The 20996-nt window shown below is 44.3% G+C and overlaps 1 protein-coding gene across 6 annotated transcripts in view; it reads left to right on the top strand.

Moving 5' to 3' along the window:
• Window positions 1-20996, top strand: part of LIPE (lipase E, hormone sensitive type) — a 99924-nt gene that overhangs the window by 38412 nt on the left and 40516 nt on the right. For 4 of the 6 annotated variants that reach the window (XM_068241518.1, XM_068241514.1, XM_068241513.1 and 1 more), the window contains exon 2: window positions 18134-18672. In XM_068241518.1, the coding sequence (XP_068097619.1) occupies window positions 18134-18672 (539 nt within the window). Of the gene's footprint in view, window positions 1-10406; window positions 10487-12322; window positions 12389-18133; window positions 18673-20996 lie in introns of those variants that run through there. The other 2 variants (XM_068241515.1, XM_068241517.1) reach the window with 2 other exon arrangements.

Below are 20996 nucleotides of genomic sequence, written 5' to 3'. Positions count from 1 at the left end.
AGTGTTTGATTGGCGTCGTATTTAGTGGCTGCTACTTACAGCGTCTTTTGGAATTCTTACTAGTGTGAGTCTAACCTTATAGTATATCCTATGGACAGCACTGCTAAAATAAATCTAAATACATGTCTGTGACACAGGGAGAGGCAGCTGGTCATATAAGTGGGTGGAGTGAGACTGCACTCTCCCAGTATATCGGCCATGGAGAAAAGCAGAGTCTAATGCCGGAAATACACGTTACGTTTTTTGCGAAGGATCGTTCCGATAGATGCCTTCGATGATAAAATTCTGACATGCCCGATTTTCTGCTCGATTCTTTTCCTCTCAATTTCTCATAGAAGTGAATGTAAAAAAAAATAAGAAAAATAAGTGGAAGATAAGAGAATTGAGCGGAAAATCGAATGGCTAATTGCGCGCAGAATCAAACACGAAAAACTTAACGTGTATTCCCAACATTAGGAAGTATGTGTCTACATTGCTGCTCAGGTATTTATTCTATGGAAATGCTGGTGCTGTGAGATTAAGCTAGCTGAATTGGTTTGGTAAGACAGCAATATGTATATTTTGCTTTTAGTATTTAGTATTTTGCATTTGTATAGCGCTGGTGTTTTCCACAACGTTGTATATGGTCCATAGTCCTCTTACTAACTGTCCATGAAGGACGGTCACTAAGCTGAGTGCTTCCCTAAAAATCGGCATTATACTACAGTATAATGACAATTTTCAGGGAACCACTCTGCTTACCCTCATGTTTTTTTTGAAAGTGGAAGGAAATTGGAGTGGCTAGAAGAAACCCATGGAGGAGAACTTATAAACTCAATGCAGATAGTGGCAAGGATTTGATGCTGTAACCCTTGGGTTACAAGGTGGCAGTTCTGTCCTCTACACTACAATTCTTGGTCTGGCTTTCTTCTGGAGACGGGTGACCATGTTGTCTCAATGGCCTGATCTCCCACCTTTGTTTTTGGTAGGGGACACGCACCACAATCTCCGCTCCTCAGCTTGTGGTGGTTCTTGAAACCTTGTTGTGTGTCTTTACTAAGCAGTGTAATGCCTGGTACACATGATGCAATGTCCCGTCAGATTGGCGGCCGAATAGATAATTTCTGACAGGTCTAATTTAGTTTGCAATCGTTTCTCTGATCTCTTCTATACAAAAATGATCAGAAAAAAAGATCGGAAATCAGTTCAGATGTATCAGAAATTATCGGTTTAGATGTCAATCTGGTGGGAAATTTCATTGTATGTACCAGGCATGATACTAGTTTGCTTGATATATTAGATCCAAAGACTGAGGGAAAGCTCACATTGGGTTATGCCAAAATCATGCAGTGGGTTTTCGCACTCGGTATTTTGAGAAATTAAACCTGTTTGAATGCGAAATTATAGTCGTCAACAGCAGCACAGTAGAAAATGTAGGAAGCACACGTATCTAAAAATCTAGTGCCAGCTGTCCCATTATAAATCAGGCAGGCAGCACCAATGGTATTAGTCTGGCAATGTGAACTGCCATGAACCACCTATTGACTTAAAGTGAACCATAGATGAAGCACCCTCATGTATTTTACCATATATATCAGTGGAAACATTCTCAAATAAAGCTGAATTACAACAATTCTGCAAAGATGAGTGGGCCAAAATTCCTCCAGAGCGCTGTAAAAGACTTGTTGCAAGTTATCGCAAATGCTTGATTGCAGTTATTGCTGCTAAGGGTGGCCCAACCAGTTATTAGGTTCAGAGGGCAATTTCTTTTTCACACAGGGCCATGTAGATTTGGAGTTTTTTTTTCTCACTAAATAATAAAAACCATCATTTAAAACTGCATTTTGTGTTCAGTTAGGTTATCTTTGACTAATAGTTAACGGTTTTTGATGAGCAGAAACATTTAAGTGTGACAAACATGCAAAAGAATAAGAAATCAGGAAGGGGGCAAATAGTTTTTCACACCACTGTATATGGTAAAATACATGAGGGTGCTTCGTCTCTGGTTCACTTTAAGGCCCGAGCCCACCTTGCAATTTTTTCCCAATGACTGGCGATTTTTTGGAGGGATTGTTTCCGCGATCTTGCGAAGTGAGTACAGGCGCACGATCACGTGAACATCGCTTAGTGTCGCACTGCGATAATGACGTCACATCCAATCTTTAAGATCCCTGACAACTCCCGCACTAAGCATCACGATCGCTCGCAGTCTCTCTCGTGTCCGTCGTCTAACGTCGCGTGACATCACGCATACACACCAGCCGGAAGATGGATCGGGGGAGCGCTCGTTGTCAGGGAGATGTCCCTGGATCCATCTTCCCGCATCTCGAGGTGAGTATGTAGCTTCACAATTGGGTTTTCGTCAGTTTGCCATTCCCGTTTCCCAGTGCTGTAGAACGCTTGCAAACTTGCGCAAGTTTGAAACCCTGCCTAATGGTGGCCATACACGGTACCATAAAAACTTTGATTTTCCCATTTATTAGACCAAAATAATCGAATCGAATAAATGTTTTTTCGATCAAGAAAAATGAACGATTATTCAGTTTTTTCAATAAAAATCTGATCGGACATGTTGGAAAAATCTTTATATTCCAACTAACGGAATAATCGAATAAAATAATCTAATAAAAAATAAATGAAAAAATTGTACCATGTATAGGCACCTTTAGACTGTTACGGTGCATGCTTGCATGTGTACGCTTTTTGATTGACAACGTTTTCTACATGTTGTACATGCAATCCATGTATGTTTTTAGAAACAACGCTTATTAAACGCTACATTTTATACAGTATTAGAGGCACTACTACTATTTTTTGTTACTAAGCCTGTTACATTTTTTTGTATTTATATTTTTTTTTTCTTTTTCTGCTATTGTCAAGTTGGTGAGACGGAGGTAAAAAAAACAGTTTGTGGAGTTTAGCATTAAAGAGACACTGAAGCGAAAAAAAAATATGATATAATGAATTGGTTGTGTACTATGAATAATTACTAGAAGATTAGCAGCAAAGAAAATATTCTCATATTTTTATTTTCAGGTATATAGTGTTTTTTCTAACATTGCATCATTCTATAATATGTGCAGATTACACAACACTCAGCATTCAAAATGATTCTTTCAGAGCAGTCTGTGAGCTAATGACCTCTCCTCTGGCAGAGAAAAAGTAAACAGTTGAGATAATAATAAAAGTCAGAAGACAGCCCTCTCCACGACTTTTGAAAGTCGTAGAAATGAATGGCTTTTTTACATAGAGATAACAAGTGGAGTTTCTTAACTCTTCCTGTACTGGAAACAATTAGACTGATGTATCTGATCTTAATGTTTTATTTCTTAGCTGTACTACACATACAAATCATATCATAATTTTTTTTTCGCTTCAGTGTCTCTTTAAAGGATACCCGAACTGACATATGACATGAGATAGACATGGGTATGTACAGTGCCTAACACACAAATAACTATGCTGTGTTCCTTTTTTCTTTCTCTGCCTGAAAGAGTTAAATATCAGGTATGTAAGTGGCTGACTCAGCCCTGACTCAGACAGGAAGTGACTACAGTGTGACCCTCACTGATAAGAAATTCCAACTATAAAACACTTTCCTAGCAGAAAATGGCTTCTAAGAGCAAGAAAGAAATAAAAAGGAAAATTTCTTATCAGTGAGGGTCACACTCTAGTCACTTCCTGTCTGAGTCAGGACTGAGTCAGCCACTTACATACCTGATATATAACTCTTTCAGGCAGAGAAAGAAAAAAAGGAACACAGCATAGCTATTTGTGTGCTAGGCACTGTACATACACATGTCTATCTCATCATGTCACACGTCACTTCAGGTATCCTTTAAAGCGGACCTGAAATCAGAACTTCTCTGCTCTAAAAGATAAGCAACAGCATAATAACCTTTAAACAAAAAGCATTTCTTTGTTAAAGCTGATACAAATCCTGCAGTAAATTTGCAGCGTGTCCACTTCCTGCTTTCATGGAAGCAGACATAGGGTTAACATCCTGTGTTTACAAATTAGCTGCTCTGCTGGGGAAGCCAGCTTACACAGCTGAGAAATCTGAAATTACAGTTGTGATTAGTACCAGATGAGGGGGAATTGGACAGGATAAACTCTGAATACATGCAGGGTGCATTTCTCTATGTTTTCCTTATGTCCTGTGTAAAAGGTCAGGTCCACTTTAATTCAGAGGTTCACAATGCCTTCTTCAGCAGAAGTTCTCACATTTCAGGACTCTTTGCCATGACACCCAGTCTTATTATAGAAATTCTGCAGTTAATAATGTGTTGCAGATGCACTGAAGTCCAGACGTGGGAAATAACTTGCTTTGTTGTGGTGTAACATAGAGAACGCCTGATGCCTTGCTGTGTGGGCCTTTCATAACTGTAGTACTGTAGTTCTATTTGTTGCTCTGGGAATTAGTGACAAAGTCTAAGCTTTGCCTTGTGCAAGCCTAATTCCCTTTATTTCTTCTTTGTTCTCAAGTTCTATGTTTGGATGAGTAACCCACTCATATACAGTATAGTGGCCATTTAAATAACGTGGAGAGCAGAGTATGGTTATGTTCAGAGACTAATGGCTGCCAATAACATTTCAGATTCAGCAACAGTCTGACCTGAGAAAGGTGAATTGTTTGGCTGCATACATGCACTAGTTGTTTATCACCTGAAACAGTCATTCTTGATCATATCGGTAGAAAATCTAGTATACTTGTCACCCAAATTCCATGACAATGTCATAAGTGATCCATTGTAATGGATCCCCAATGACCAATGCTATAGTTTTTTTTGTTACACTATTACCATAGTTGGGGCCACTCGCTTGTCTATCCTACTCTCTGTAAAACAGAGCAGGCTGCTGTGCGCAGGCCCAAGCAGCATGTCTGTACAGTGGTCATTTCTAAACCATCAACCGAAATTATCAGTAACACCTGTGTGGCTGAAATGTACTGAAAGTGTGCACATATCATGGGAGCTACAGCTGTCTGTGTATTGTAGAGAGTTTGGGTGCCTGTGTGATAGATATGAGTGCCCTCTGTACTGTTTTATGCTGCATAATAAGAAACCCATAATTATGGTACTTTAATCAGCTAAAATGGCTGAAAGTTAACTTCTTCCTGAAGCTGCTGTAACATGTTCTGGCGGCATGATTTTCTTTCCTGATTTTAGGGTCTGAAACGTTCAGAAAAGACCCTAAAATCATACCGCCATGGAGGTCAAGGGGCAGAGACCGCTGGTATTTAAAGGGACTCAGAGCTGTAAAATGAAAAAGATTTTATGCATACCTGGGGCTTCCTCCAGCCCCATTCGCTCCCACGCGCCATCTTCCGTTGCCCACATCTTCGAGAACCGGGTCCCGTCACTGACGTCAGTCGCGACCAGCTACGCAGGAGAAGTGCGCCCTCTACGTATCTCTCCGGCGGCTGCTGGAGAGATAAGCAAACAGCGCACTTCTCTTACGTCAGACTGGCTCCAACTGACGGAAGTGCGTGGACCTGGTTCCCAAAGCTGCGGGCAGCGGAAGATGGCAGCGCAGGAGCGAATGGGGCTGGAGGAAGCCCCAGGTATGTATAAAATCTTTTTAATTTTCAGCTCTGGTACACTTTAAGTGGTTAAAAAGAGCCTGGGGTGTGAGATCTATGGAGGCTGCCATATTTATTTCATTTTAAATAATACCAGTTGCCTGGCAGCCCTGCTGATCTTTCTGGTCAGTAGGGTCTAAATCACACACCTAAAACAAGCATGCAGCTAATCTTGTCAGATTTGTCAGAGATATCTGATCTGCTGCATGCTTGTTCAGGGTTTATGGTTAAAGTATTAGACACAGAGGATCAGCAGGGCTGCCAGACAATGTGCATTATTGCATTACATGCATTATTTCATAGGAAAGACAATCGTCAACCTCCATATCCCTCTCACCTCGGCTTACCTTTAAATCTAACAGTGAACACTAAAAACAACAGGATAGGTAAGCTTGAATAAGTAATTTCTTATTGGATGTTTTTTTCTGTTAATAGAAGTTGCATCCCACTTTAGCATTAGCCCCATTTCTGATGCTTAAAGAGAAACCGTAACCAAGAATTGAACTTCATCCCAATCAGTAGCTGATATCCCCTTTCCCATGAGAAATCTATTCCTTTTCACAAACGGATCATCAGGGGGCTCTGTATTGCTGATATTGTGGTGAAACCCCACCCACAGGAAACTGTGAGGACCATGGTCCTGGCAGTTTCCTGTCTGTGAACCTTGCTGCATTGTGGGAAATAGCTGTTTACAGCTGTTTCCAGCCGTCAAAACAAGCAGCAGCTACTTCCAGTGACATCACCTGCCTGCCAGCAGTAAAAGTGTCACCATGTGATAAATGTCAGAATGTAAATCCGGAAGAGGAAAGATTTTACAATGGGCAAACAGTGACTAAATCATTTATACATAATTATTGTAAAATTAAGCACTTTTTTATTACATTATTTTCACTGGAGTTCCTCTTTAACCTCCTGCCAACATTAACTCCTTCCTGACATCTAATGCGATCTCCTAGGTTGTGTGCACGAACCCAGCACCGTATACAACTGAGTGATGATACCTAGCACTGTAGCTGCCTGACATCAACCTGCTTCAGGCCATAGATACTTGCCTTCTAGTGCCTGCCTTTGGGGAGAGGAGGTGAGATGGAGCAGCAGGTCTCCTGCTGGCAGGAAATGACAGTACATGGTGGTTGTTTCAGGCAGTAAACATGTGTATAACTTTTATAACAAGCATTTTTGTTGCATAAGGATTGTATATAAGGATGAGCAGGATATGCAGCCATCCTTGTGTCCCCTGTGTTGTGGTAGCTTCACCCAGTGTCACTTCCTGTATGCTGTTGTGTGAGGTGGAGTGATGCTGTATCCATTGATTCCTGTGTTGCTGTATAGAGTGTGTTGTTGTTTTTGTTGTACAGAATGAGCAGAAATAGCCTGGCAAGTTTCCTGCGAATGTGGGATGCCTTATGCTGTGCAAAGGGCAGTGTGAGCATAGAGCACAGGGGGAGAGCGGTAATCCCCATCACATGGCCCTGTGGTACCAGGCAGGACCAGGCCGCTCACAGGCTACCCTGGACACAGCTGACTTGTGGTATAGCCGGTAGCTGTGTGCAGCAGCTGCTCCTACCTGTTACAGTATGGCCGTCCGGAGAGGTAAGTGAGTAGAGTCTCGCTTTCAGGCACTGATGTTTACTAATCCTGTGTGGACAGAGTGTGACACGGCGTGTTTTATCTGTATGTAAACACTGCGATTAGCCAGATCACACCTACACAACGGGAGAAGTTCACAAAGCTCTGTCAGTGTTGGCAGATCTCACCACCTTTGCATCAGATCTTGGCTTGATGAACCGTTAGGGTGGCCATACATTAGGCAACTTGGCGGCCAATCGACCATTCAATTTGAGTACTATAATCGGATCAGATGAAAATCGGCGCCTCCAAGAGCTTGCTCGATCGACGATGTGACTAATGTTGGCTCGAAATTGGTTGCCTGTATCGATCGGTCGTGATGCAAGATGTTGGGCCAATGTGCTCGATCGGGTGCCGGGCGGTAACTGTGTGATAATGGGACGAGCGCGATGAATCCCCTAGCGATGTGTTCAACCCCTGGTGCAAAATGTGCCCCGTGCAGTATTCTGTACCTGTTGGTGGCCACTGCTGACTTCATGCTCCATCCTCCGATCACACACACACACACACACGTGCGCGCCCCACGTGATTGCCAGTGTATACGTGGGCACGTGTGACGTTTTACCGTTCACAGTACAGCTGTGCCTTCCCATGCGTATCTGGGAACATTTCATTGCATGAGACACGCATTTCCCAGTGGGTTCCATTGTGTTGCAGCCACGCCGTTTGCGCTTTAATGTACCGTGACGCGCATTATGTGTGCCAGGGAAGCATGCCCAAAATCGCGTTCATGCATGCATTCTGTAGGGTGAATGAACCCTAAGTACGGTAATTATTTTTTTTCTCTGGTTGTCTTTTCTTTTCATGTATTTGTATCTTCCTCTCGGAACTAGGATTCTATACGTGCCTCTACTTTGTCTCTGTGATGCTGCATTCCTCAGATATCTGCATTTTATGCTTTGTCGGTTACCTCTGCATTCTTTCAGTAGCAGTGGATTGTGTCTGCATTGTTCCCTTCTCTATTGTCACCTTCTAATGTAAACTGTGGTACCTCAGAAACATTTACGTTACATAGATGAGAATGTAGAAGTTGATCAGCACACTATTCATTCAATTCTTGTCAACTATTTCCACATTAATCCCTTCTAATCCTTTACCGATCATATGGGAAGGCGCGCGGTTGATGGGGATTTGTGGGGGCGGTGATGATCCCGAGAGTCTGTACCTCTTCACTCTAGAGTGAGGTCGTGACACAGAATCAGGGGTGGGGGAGCAGCCAGCTAGCATGTTTTAGCTCCACCGCCTTGCATGCGTACCAGCGTAATTTTATTACATGGTGCTGCTAGAGAGAGCAGTTTGTCCAAGACTTTGTTACACATAAGGTGACGCCATGCCTGAGTAGATAAACCAAATGCGCCCACTAGGGATGCCGCTGCCAGCAATATTTATATCATGTGGCGCGGCGGGGGATGGGGCTAGTGGTGATCAGTGTGTCCACTTAGTTATCTAGTGCCCCCTATTGGCAGCGAGTTTTCCTGTGTCCGACTGCATCCACAATTGGTCCTATAGAGGAAAGGCCAATGTCTGACGCATCCCAACATAGAATTGGAAAAGGGTAAAGCGGACCCAAACCAAACATTTTTTTAATTAAAAATATTTAGTTGCACCACTCTGACACATACAAAGATAAATAAACACTCCTTCAAACCTATGAGCATTTCAGTGCATGCTTTTCACCCTTCTCTTTTCATAACTAGGGTTATACAGGTGGCAGCCATTAGCAATTCCTCCATTGCCGGACACCATCTACTCCACCAGTTTGCCGGAAAAATCCCGGCAATATGAAAGGAAGGGAGGGGTTCCTCCAATAAATGTAAAATATTTTATATTTGTCATCATGCAGCTGAAAAAAGGCTGCTATTTATTATTATAACTTAGAAAATAGATTTTATTTCTGAAATCTTGTATTTTTAGTTTGGGTCTACTTTAAGGTGGCCATACAGCAGGCAACTTGGCAGCCAATCGACCATCTGATTTGATTTTTATAATCGAATCGGATGAAAATCACCAATTATGTGTGAACCCAGCCTGACTGGAGTACTCTGAAGAAACCAATATAAACACGGGAAGAAAATACAATCTACCTCCAGCCCCTGATTTGAACTGAGGAACTCTAGTGTTTATGCCTCTGAGATGAGTGTTTATGATCATCGTGGGTAGAAGCCCTGCATCAGTACAGGTGTAGCACCAAGGCTTTGGGAAGATCTGCCATGCCGGGTGACTGGACAACCAACATACACCGACATTATTATGTGGTGCATGTTTGCTGCTTATTGTCCCCCTGCCCTCTCCATAGAATAGAGAAGGCTGCTTGGCTCATAGAACAGAGGCGGTTATGCAAATCTACACAGTTCTAAAACGTTCTCCTGAAACAGCCAGAAAATCATTCTGGGTCACAGTAATTTGTACAGGCTTTTAGACCCAGAAATGTACCACAGGTTACAGCCTCGGTGGGACAAAAAAAATACCCTCAGTTTAGCTAGGTAGGTAGCCTAGTGTAGGTGCCCTCAGCATAGGAAGCCAGGTATAGGTGCCTCAGAGCAGGTTAGCCAGTTATAGGTTTCCCCAGTATAGGAAGCCAAGAATAGGTGCACCCAGTATAGGTGCCAGTTGTCCCCTGAAGTGGGGACAAAGAGTGGAAAGATAGCAGGGGACCAGGACCACTGCGGGGGGCAGGAAGAAGCCCCAGGTAAGTTGAACTGAGGATCTCAGTGTGGCTTCAAGTTCCCTTTAAAGTGAACCTGAGGAGGTAATAAACAAAAAATAACAGCTACTCCAGTACAGGTAGCCAGGTATAGGTGCCGTCGTCAGTATAGGTAGCAGGTATAGGTGCCGCTGTCAGTACCGGTAGCCAGGTATAGGTGCCCCAGTATAGGTAGCAGGTATTGGTGCCCTAACATAGGTAGCAGGCTTATGTCATAAACCCAAACATTTTTGGGTGGGATACACTGATCCCGGGGTAACAGTAGTAACTGGGAAATGAATGCCACAGAATAAGTACATTGGCATCAGTAATGGGAAGAGGATGTACTTGGCTTGTAGTGCCTGTGCCCTGCCAAGCACAACATTGCAGTGCCAGGTGAGAGCCTCGCATGTCATCAGGCAATGGGCAGCATCCTCAGGAGAGATGACACTGTGCAGAGGGGGACGGCTGCAGCCCATGTGCCCTCCTCCTCCTGCAGGTTTATAGCTGGGCAGGAGGAGCCTGGAGGAGACAGTTGTGATGTGCCTAACTGATCAGAGTGAGTCCTCACTGGGGATGTACTGACTGTAGAGAGCGGGCAGCTGTCACTGCAGGTATGAGAGAAGGGGGGTAATCTACTGCTCTACCCATTTCCTTCACACTGTCCCTTCCTGCTGTGTCTCCTCCATGCTGAGCTGCTCCCCTTCCCTCTCTCCGCTCTCAGCTGTTTCTGGCGACCTTTCCTCTCTTGTGACATACTTCTAGCTCAGTGATTTCCACTTATTTGAGCTGTATGTGAGATAAGAGGCTCTGAGAGGGCAGCTGCTCTGCAGATGTGAGGGGGGAGGATTGCATTTCTCTATGACTTCACTTCAGTTGTTTGCTCTGCCTGTTTCCAGGAATGTGCTTAGTTTTGAGCACTGCTAACTTTTTCATAACTGTAAGTCTGAGTGTAGCTAGTATGGAAGAGTTGCATGTCCTGAGGAACTCTGTTGTATTGTGTTTGTATGGTTGTTTTGTGTAGCACTGTGTCCTTACATGCAGTACAGACCGCAAGCGTTTCCCAACGTCTGAGTTGTGACACTTTTTGTGTGTCACCTCTTGCCAACTGTTACATGCCCACTGCTTAAAGGGCCACTATCGTGAAAAATGGTAATATTTTAATAGCCTGTAAACATACAAATAAGAAGTGTGTTTCTTCCTGAGTAAAAAGAGCCATAAATTACCTTCCTCCTATGTTGCTGCTACTTACTGTAGGTAGTAGAAATCTGACAGAACCGACTAGTCCATCTCTTCTTGGGGGATTCTCAGCATTGCCTTTATTGTTTATAAAGACACTCCCTGAAAAGGACTAGTTGACCTAAGCCCATTTAAAAATGGGCTCTAGGTCTCTTTACGCCGCCACCGCCCCCAGTAAGTGCGCATGCGCGCGTACCCATCTACCGCGTGCGCACGCACCCGTCGTCCTGTCCCAATGGCTGTCTGTGCTGCACATGCGCCGTAGAGCAAACACATGGACACAGGGACAGGTTTTATTGCATAGGATGCTGGCCAAGCCTCCCTTTTAATCATACACTTTTTTTGGCAGTTGCTCCTGGAGCAACTGCCATTCACTAAGTGCCTTTAAAAATAAAGAAAACCCTGAGAAACACACCATCACCCCCCCCCCCCCCCCCATATGAGGAGATGGGCTACTTCAAAACCAGTCGGATTTGAAAGTACCTCCCCCCCCCCCCCCCCCCCACCCCCAGTGTAAGTGACAGCATTTGTATGTGTTTATATGTATTTTCAATTTTACGGTTTTCATGATAGTGATCCTTTAAAGCGGACCTGAACTCAGAGCTTTCTCTCTGCTCTAAAAGATAAGCAGCAGCGTAATAACCTTTACAGAAAAAAAACATTGTTACAGCTGATACAAATCCTACAATAAATCTGTAGTGTGTCTACTTCCTGCTTTCATGGAGGCAGACATAGGGTTAACAATGCTGTGTTTACAAATTAGCTGTTCTGCTGCGATTTTTGAGCTGACACAGCTGAGAGATTAAATTACAACTTGTGCTTAGTCACATATGAGGTGGAATTAAGCAGGCTAAACTCTCTAAATACATACAGGGTGCATTTCTCTGTTTTCCTTCTGTCCTGTGCAGGAGTTCAGGTCCACTTTGTTCACTGTGCAAAAGTTCAGGTGCACCAGAATCCTGCATGTCATTTGTAAACAAAGGTATATTTCGTCTTCTGTACATTCATCACTAATTATATTTGAAGAATAGGACTTCAGAGAGGCAAAGTAAAGGTATATACTCACCATTTCCTCACTGTCTCTTCTCTCCCAGGACGTCTGTGTCACTTGACAAACGCAAGTCCGAACACTAGAGGCCTATAGTGGTCACCAAAGGTAAATCCACAGTGCATTTAGTGTTCGGCCTCCTGTATCACTTGACACGGGCACCCCAGGAGAGAAGAGAGAGGGAGGAGTGCCTGGCGGGGGTGTAGAGAAGACACGCACTGGTGGAAAGGTGAATGTAAGCTCTGTTGCCACACTCTGCACGGCCTGGGGTTGAGGCAGTCAACACACTTAGCAGAAACGCTAGCGTTGAGTAAAACGCGGTAACGCGTATAATGTTAAGTCAATGGGACGGATGAAAATACGCATGTGTATGCGGTTTTTAATACGGATTTACCACTGGTTTTGTTGCTTAGTTTTCAAAAGCGCATAAAAAACACACATAATGAAAGTCAATGATGTATTTCCGCTTACTGTTGACTTCCTACTGATTTGCATAAAATGCATATTAAAAAAGCATATAAAACGCATATGCAATTTATATATGCAAACTGCTAACGCGTTAAATGCACGAAAAACGCATATGTGGGAAGAAAACGCAAACGCACAGGAAACGCACGTAAAACGCAATAAAAAGCACATGACAGAAAACACGACTTTTCCCGCACAGCCAAGTGTGCACCCAGCGTAAGACACATAGGGCTCAATTCTGGTAGCGTCTAGTAAATAATTACCTCATGGAATTTGTGAATTCTGGTAGTTTAGGTAAAGTTTTATCTCATGTAATTTCATGAGGTAATTCATGTGGTAATTTCCTACTAAAAATGTGTGGCATTTAGTAGTGAAATACCTCACACTTGAATTCTGAAGTGAAATAAGGTGCGTGTTTGCATGTCTTTTACCTCACATAATTAGACCTACCTCTACCACATGATAAATGCAGTGCTGTGACAGAATTGTGATATCTGTCACATAACATGGAGCCTTTTGAGCTTGTTCTGTGTTCAGGACCCCCATATTTTGCTGAAATAAGTAAAAGTGATCTGACCAAAAAATCCCCCCCCCCCAAGCTTCCATTTTGTTTTTAAAAAAAGAAAAAGTGCTCCAAACCCCGTACAATCCTTCATCTGCTGCGCCCCCCCCCCCCCCCCCAACATTGCCATTCCCCAACCTCTGCTTGGAAAAAAAAGTGAAAAAAATGCTCCAACCCACAGCCTCTATTTTTTTTTTAAAAATCAAGTAAAACTGCGGCAAACACCGATTCCCCCCCTCTGGTTAAAAGTGCTCCGAGGTCCCCCCCCAGCAGCCTCTAAAAGTAAAAGTGCTGTAACCCCCCCCTTCCCCCTCCAGACCCCCAGCCTCTAAAAGTAAAAGTACTCACACCCCCAGTCTCTAAAAGTGCTGACCCCTCCCCCACCCTCTAAAAGTGCTCCGACACCCCCCCCCCCCCCCCCCCCCCGCCTCTAAAAGTGCTCCTACACACACACACCCCTCCCCCAGCCTCTAAAGGTAAATGAGCTGGAAATTTTTTTATAATGAATGCCTATAAATTTACTTTTCATAGATTGCTACATAATCAGATACACCTTCCCTCCTCAAAAAACAGAAACAAAAAAACATCTTACAAAAACTGTCCTAACTTATGGAAGACAATTAAAGACTATTACTTATTTGCTGCAGGCTTACCACTGAAATCCCTCATATTTTACCTCACTCTATGCATTTATCTCATGTTTCACCACATGTTTTACCACATGTTTTACCTCATGTTCGGAAATGGAGAAAAATCTTTCAGAATTTATAAAAGAAGAGGAAAATACCTCATGAGGTATTTTACCTACAAAAAAATATTTACCTCACATAGCTACCAGAATTGAGCCCATAGATGGGGAGACCTGGGGGGCCCCCAGTAGACAGTGTGCGGCTCCACAGATATTCAGTAGATTTAATGACAATCTGTGAATTTAAGGACAGAGAAAGTGTTGAATGCAGGGACTGCCATTTTCAGGATGTACAGAGAGCAAAACGGCAGCTCCTCATAGCAGAGGCAACACTGTGCCGCTCTGACCAGCAAGATTAGTTGGCACTGTGCAATGTTATGAAGTTGCACAAAGTTTTCTATTTTTTTCATCACTTCCAGAGTTGGGTAACAGCAGTTTCTAACCTTTACCTGCATCACATCAGACTGTAGTGAGGATTGGTAAAGCATTAGTGAAATAGCTGACTTGTAATGGCACTCACAAGCAGCACCAGCAGTGCTACATTTTTGTAATCATTTCAATTCCTTATAGATTTATATTTAAAAAAAAAAAAAAAAAGTGGTCACTGCTGGTGTGTGTTTGCCACCACAGTCATGCAGTTGCATTTGTTATTCTACTTTCAGCAGCCTCACTATGGTCTGATGTGACCCATGTGAGGGGTTGTAAACTTTTTTTTTTTTTTTTTTTACATCTATAAGGAATTGGAATGATTACAAAAATGTAGCACTGCTGGTGCTACTTGTGAGTGCAGTTCAGTTTTTGCCACCTGACGGGTCATTTTTTCTTAAAGAGGAACTGTCGCGAAAATCTTAAATTTTAAAACACATACAAATAAGAAGTACGTTTCTTGCTGAGTAGGATGAGCCATAAATGACTTTTCTCCTATGTTGCTGTCACTTACAGTAAGTAGTAGAAATCTGACATTACCGACAGATTTTGGACTAGACCAGGCATGGGCAAACTTGGCCCTCCAGCTGTTAAGGAACTACAAGTCCCACAATGCATTGCAGGAGTCTGACAGCAACAGTCATGACTCATAAAGGCAAATGCATTGTGGGACTTGTAGTTCCGTAACAGCTGGAGGGCCGAGTTTTCCCATGCCTGGCCTAGCCCATCTTCTCATAGGGAGGTTCTCAGGGTTTTCTTTATTTTTAAAAGCACTTCGTGAATTACAGTTGCTCCTTCCAACTGCCAAAATAGTGTGCGGGGACCAGGGAGGCTGGCCAGCATCTTTGTATAAAGATTTTTCAGGGTGTGTATTTATAAAGAATAAATGCCATGCTGAGAATCCCCTATGGAGAGATGGACTAGCCCAAAATCTGTCGGTAATGTCAGATTTCTACTACCTCCTGTAAGTGACAGCAACATGGTAGAAAGGTAATTAATGGCTCATTTTACTCTGGGAGAAAAGTACTTCTTATTTGTATGTGTTTTAAATTTTAATATTTTCGCGACAGTTCCTCTAAGTCTGCAGTTTCAGTAAATCGGAGCTTATTTCCTGATACATTTCACTTTTCTTCTGAGTTTTCTCATGATGCTGGCTGCATCCTTGTTGCAGGTGTGCATCTCTTCAGGAACTGAAGCAGAAGGCTCAGCATGACAGCCAGGCAACTGGCATCATCTATACGAGAAATGTAGATGGCAGCCTCCATATTCCTCTCACTCCAGGCTGCTTTTAAAGTGAACCAGAGACAAAGCATCCTCATGTATTTCACCATATAGATCAGTGGGAACATTAGAGAAAACACCTACCTTGCTTTCTGTTTCATTCTGCACTGCTCAGCCTGCTTGTTATCAGCCCTGGTAAAATCCCCTACTGAGCATTCGGTCTGGATTTGCTCAGGAATCATTATAGCAGAGCCAGAAGAGGGCAGACTTGGGCTTGAAAAGACACCAGAGAAGACTCAGCTATAATGATTCATGAGTGGCTGGATAGAGTACTGGTTAAGGGCACTGCCTTTGACATGGGAGACCAGGGTTCAAATCCTGGCTAGGTCAAGTATCTATTCAGTAAGAAGTTCAAGGCAAGACTCCCTAACACTGCAGGGTGGCCTCTTGAGCACGTCCCAGTGGCTGCAGCTCTTGAGCGCTTTGAGTCCGACAGGAGAAAAGCGCTATACAAATGTTCAGATTATTATTATTATTATGAGCAAAGCCAGGTGTTTTCTCTAATGTTCCCACTGATATATATGGTAAATACATAAAGGTGCTTCGTCTCTGGTTCACTTTAAGTATTCCCTTGTTCTTCCCAAGTACTGCCTGTCCTCTGACAAGTGCCCCTCAAGTATTGCTAGATCTCTTATGTACTGAAATGTTTCCCCATATGTAATTGTGCAGTGAAATCCCTCAACCATCTGTGTCGCTCCTGTGACACCAGTCAGAGGAGATCCAGACTTGAGAGCAAGTCCTATATGAAGAGAGGGAGTGCATACAGATTTTATACCTAGTTTTATTTGAAAAAAAGCAATTCTGTGTCCTGAGTATAAGGTACGGGTAACACGGTGTCAATAAGCTGTATGTCATTAATAAGGAGAATATTGTACAGTACAATATGTCTACAGAACTACTGTAGGGTGGTAGGGGGAATAAAGAGTTGAACTTACCCGGGGCTTCTAATGGTCCCCTGCAGACATCCTGTGCCTACGCAGCCACTCACCGATGCTCTGGCCCCGCCTCCTGTTCACTTCTGGAATTTCATACTTTTACGTTGGAAAACCACTGCGCCTGCGTTGCCGTGTCCTCGCTCCTGCTGGGGTCACCAGGAGTGCACTGCGCAGGTGCTGACTCTACTGGGCCTGTGCAATACACATCTGGTGACATCAGCAGGAGCAAGGGCGCGGCTGCGCAGGCGCAGTGGTCTTTCAACTTTAAAGTCGGAAATTCCAGAAGTGAACCGGAGGCGGGGCCGGAGCATCGGTGAGTGGCAGCGAGGGCACAGGATGTCTGCAGGGGACCATTAGAAGCCCCGGGTAAGTTCAACTCTTTTTTTTCCCCCATACCCTCCTACAGTAGTCCTTTAAAGAGGAAGTGTAACCAAGGATTGTACTTCATCCCAATCAGTAGCTGATACCCCCTTTTCCCACGAGAAACCTTTACCTTTTCTAGAATAGATTATCAGAGTGGCCTGTATGGCGGAGATTGTAGTGAATCTCCTCCCACAGTGTGATGTCATGACCATGGTCCTGACTGTTTCCTGTCTGTGAACCTTGTTGCATTGTGGAACAGATGTTTCCAACTGCCAAGCAACCAGTATCTAGCCCTGTGCATATGTATATGTATAAAAAACAGCTATCAAATGGTTAGGGGGTGTGGTTATAGATAGTGGCAGTTGGTGCTTGTTTTATTTATGTCTGCCAGGAGTAAAGATGATCACATGCAGTCTATTAAAATCAATGGACTACTGTACATTTTGTATGCTGGTAAAAAAAAAAAAAACGGATGGCATGTAGCAAAAATTTGTCTCATGCGTGCGAATCCCTATAGCAGTGCATAACATGGTTAGGGGTTTGGATGCAGTCTCTTCTAACGGAAAGTATCAGGATGGCCTAAGTGAGACTAAAAACTTGCATGAAGATGATAATGTTTAGGTTCATTTAAAGCACCACTGAAGTGAAAAAGAGATACCTATGGAGAGGGGAGGCTTTGGATCCCATACAGTCTTACTGATCCTCTCTTTGTCTCCTTGTTTCACTGCCGGGGCCCTAGTGAAGTTCTTCAACTGAATACCTCTTCGGCCTTCCTCCGACAGCGTTTGGAAGTACTTACGTCCCCGGGTACTTCTGAAACGAGTGACTCTGAACTGCGTGCATGAGATTCCAGGCTCATGCTTGTGCAGTACGCGTCTTCAGAAATACTCGGGGACGTATTTCCGAAGCGTGCATGAGGCATCCCGAAGATGCAGCTAGACACAAATGTTTATCATGGGACAGTGGTGGAACGAGAGAAGGAAGAGAGGACCAGGAAGGCTCTATGGGATCCAGAGCCTTCCCTCTCCATAGGTTTAGGGAAAGCGTTTTAGAGGAGGGGAGAAGCATGTGAGAAATCCTATATGTGGGAGTAGAGAAGATAATTGATAAGCGTACAGGTGGCATTTAGAGCAGCCGGATAGAGAGACCGACTGATGGATGGAAATCTGAGCATGGATGTCCCTCTCATATGCAGATACACGTGTGTCAGATGATGTCAGCTAATATGAGCTGTGTATTTTGTCATCCTAGGTGTGGTTTTTGTGCCTGCCGAGCAGATGGACCCCCGGCCTCTGTTCCAAGCCGTGGACTCCCTATGCCAGGACAACATCCAGCACTTTGGAGAGTCCAGCTCTGAAGTGTGCTCCCGTCTGGTCCAGGCCTTCTCCCGAATCCAAGAACAGGCCTGCGGACTTGAACCAGCTCTCCGGGCTCTGGCAGCAGTGTGCCCGCTTTTTGACTTGGACGCCAACACCCCGGCCAATGGGTACAGAAGCCTGATGAAGGTGGTGCTTGCCTGCACCCAGCACATCCTGCACAAGTGCCGCTACGTCACAGCCAGCCGCCGCAGCCTCTTCTTCCGAGCCGCCCACAACTGTGCAGAACTGGAAGCGTATGGCGCCGCCCTCACTCAGCTCAGAGCACTGCTCTGCTTCGCACAGAGACTACTTACTGCCAACCGCCATGGCGACCTGTTCTTCCGGCAGGAGCGAGGCCTGTCCGAGGAGTTTCTGAAGGAGTACAGCACTATGCACAAAGGCTGCTTCTATGGACGTTGTATGGGATTTCAGGTGAGTGCAGACTTTTCTATTTAGACACCTATTTTATCAGTTTTAATAGTCTAATGACCTCATCAACTAAAAGACCAATTTTGGGATGTAAGTGGAGGAGCCCAATTAGACACAGAACATTTATACTGCACTTTTCTCCTGACAAATCAAAAAACCAGAGCTGCAGCCTTTAGGGTGCGCTCAGTAGGCAGTAAGTGTTAGACTTGCCCGAGGTCTCCACAATGAATAGGTGCTGGCTTACTGAACAGGAAGAGCCGAGATGCAAACTTCTGTCAGAGGCAGAGCTCTTAACCAGTACACTATCCAATTAACATATCTGCATGTTTTTGGGATGTGGGAGGAAACCAGACTCCTGAGCTGCTTCCTCCTTGATCAGTTGTTAAATAAAATAATAATGCTCTAGTACATTTAAAATAACATTATTATCAAACATGTCGAGCTCTGTGATTCATTTAACTAATTTGCAATTAAATCCCCATTTAATAAAACCTTATTTGAAACTATTTATGGAAGGTTTTCTCAGAGACCTTACAACTGCCTGCTCTCTCCCAGTCAGTCCAAACCACTCCCCTTTTAGTCACATGGCCATGCAGGGATGAGTGTGATTGTTCTGGCAGCCAAAGCCACACCATCCCTCTGACTGGGAAGATTTCTGCAAATAAATTTAGGATCTTTGGAATGGTGCAGCAGGTTTTTTCCTTTTCAATTTTGTAAATCAAATGGGCATAATTAACTAAGGATAATGTTCCATTAAGTGCATATAAAGGATCTGCCTTAAAGGGAAGGTCCAAGCTAAACAAAAAAAACAAACTCCACTTACCTGGGGCTTCCTCCAGCCCCTGGCAGTCGTTCGGTGCCCTCGCAGCAGCTCCTCTCACTCCCGGTGTCCTGCGCTGAAGAAGCTGAGCTCACCCGGCCGGCTTCCGGGTCGGCTTCATGTGCGCTCCACAGTGGAGGGGGTCACGTGGTATACGTGATGTCATCGGGTCTCTGCGCAGTAGAGACCCGATGACGTCGCATACACCACGTGACCCCCCCCACCGTGGAGCGCACATGAAGCCGACCTGGTGAGGTCGGCTTCTTCACCGCTGGACACCGGGAGTGAGAGGAGCTGCGGCGAGGGCACCGAACGACTGCCAGGGGCTGGAGGAAGCCCCAGGTAAGTGGAGTTTGTTTTTTTTTGTACAGCTTGGATGTTTCCTTTAAAGAGGAACTTTAACGCAGGATTGAACTTTATCCCAATCAGTAGTTGATACCCCATTTCCTATCAGAAGTCTTTACCTTTTCTTGAATAGATCATTGTGTGGCTGAAATTGTGGGAAAACATCTGCCACAGTGTGATGTCTTGACTATGGTCCTGACAGATTGCTGTCTGTGAGTCTTGTTGCGTTGTGGGAAGGAACGTTTTTTTTCCAACTGCCAAGCAAGTAGTATCTCCGTTTGCATAGAACTCTCGGTAACGAACATTCCGTACAGATCACGTGGCAGAACTCAAGATGTTACCACCAGGGATAAATATCACAATGTAAATCAGGGAGAGGAAATATTTTACAATGGGCAAACACTGACTAAATAATCTATCAATGAATATTGTAAATAATAAGCAATTTTATTCATTATGCTATTTTCACTAAAGTTCCACTTTAATACAGGCTTTAATCAATAAGTCTTAAAGGAAAAAATCTGGCTGGGTGGTGAGCATCTGGGCAGGCACAGTCGTGGCGGGCACGTGCGCGCAGGACCCGGCCTGGGGCGGCAAGTTTCTGAAACTAAAAGCAGCTGACTGAAGGAGAGCGGAGCCTCAGCATGGTTTCCCGAGTCTCCCTTGGCCAGATAACGGGCCGCCGGGAGACTTGGGCACAGGATACAGCCGGTATATGGCTTATCCTGCTGCTGCACAAGTCCTGGCGGCGTTAATTACTATTCCCCATCTAGGTCCATGTGGATAGTTGGGAATGATTTAATTCGGCTTCTATTGCTGGTAGGCGAATTACTGTGTTTTAAAAGTAACTTCAGCTCCATCTTCTGACCGTGCTGAAGTTACTGACTGTGCGCCGCTATAGCCGTAATTCCTATTACGGTCTATGGTGGCGCCGGCTGCGCCCAAGTCTCCAGCGCTGCACTTGCAGTTTTCATCCCTACGGGTCTCCTTCTCTGGGACCAACAACACAGAACATAGATATTGCGCTTTTCTGCTGGGGGACTCGAAGCACCAGAGCTGCAGCCACTAGTGCAGTGTTCCCCAATCCTGTCCTCAAGGCCCACCAACAGTGCATGTTTTGTGGAAATCCACAGAGGTAGCTAATCAGCTCTGTTGAGACACT

This window comes from Hyperolius riggenbachi, chromosome 6 (genome assembly GCF_040937935.1).
Source record: "Hyperolius riggenbachi isolate aHypRig1 chromosome 6, aHypRig1.pri, whole genome shotgun sequence".
Lineage (NCBI taxonomy): Eukaryota > Metazoa > Chordata > Amphibia > Anura > Hyperoliidae > Hyperolius > Hyperolius riggenbachi.
This window is presented reverse-complemented; position numbering and strand designations above follow the sequence as displayed.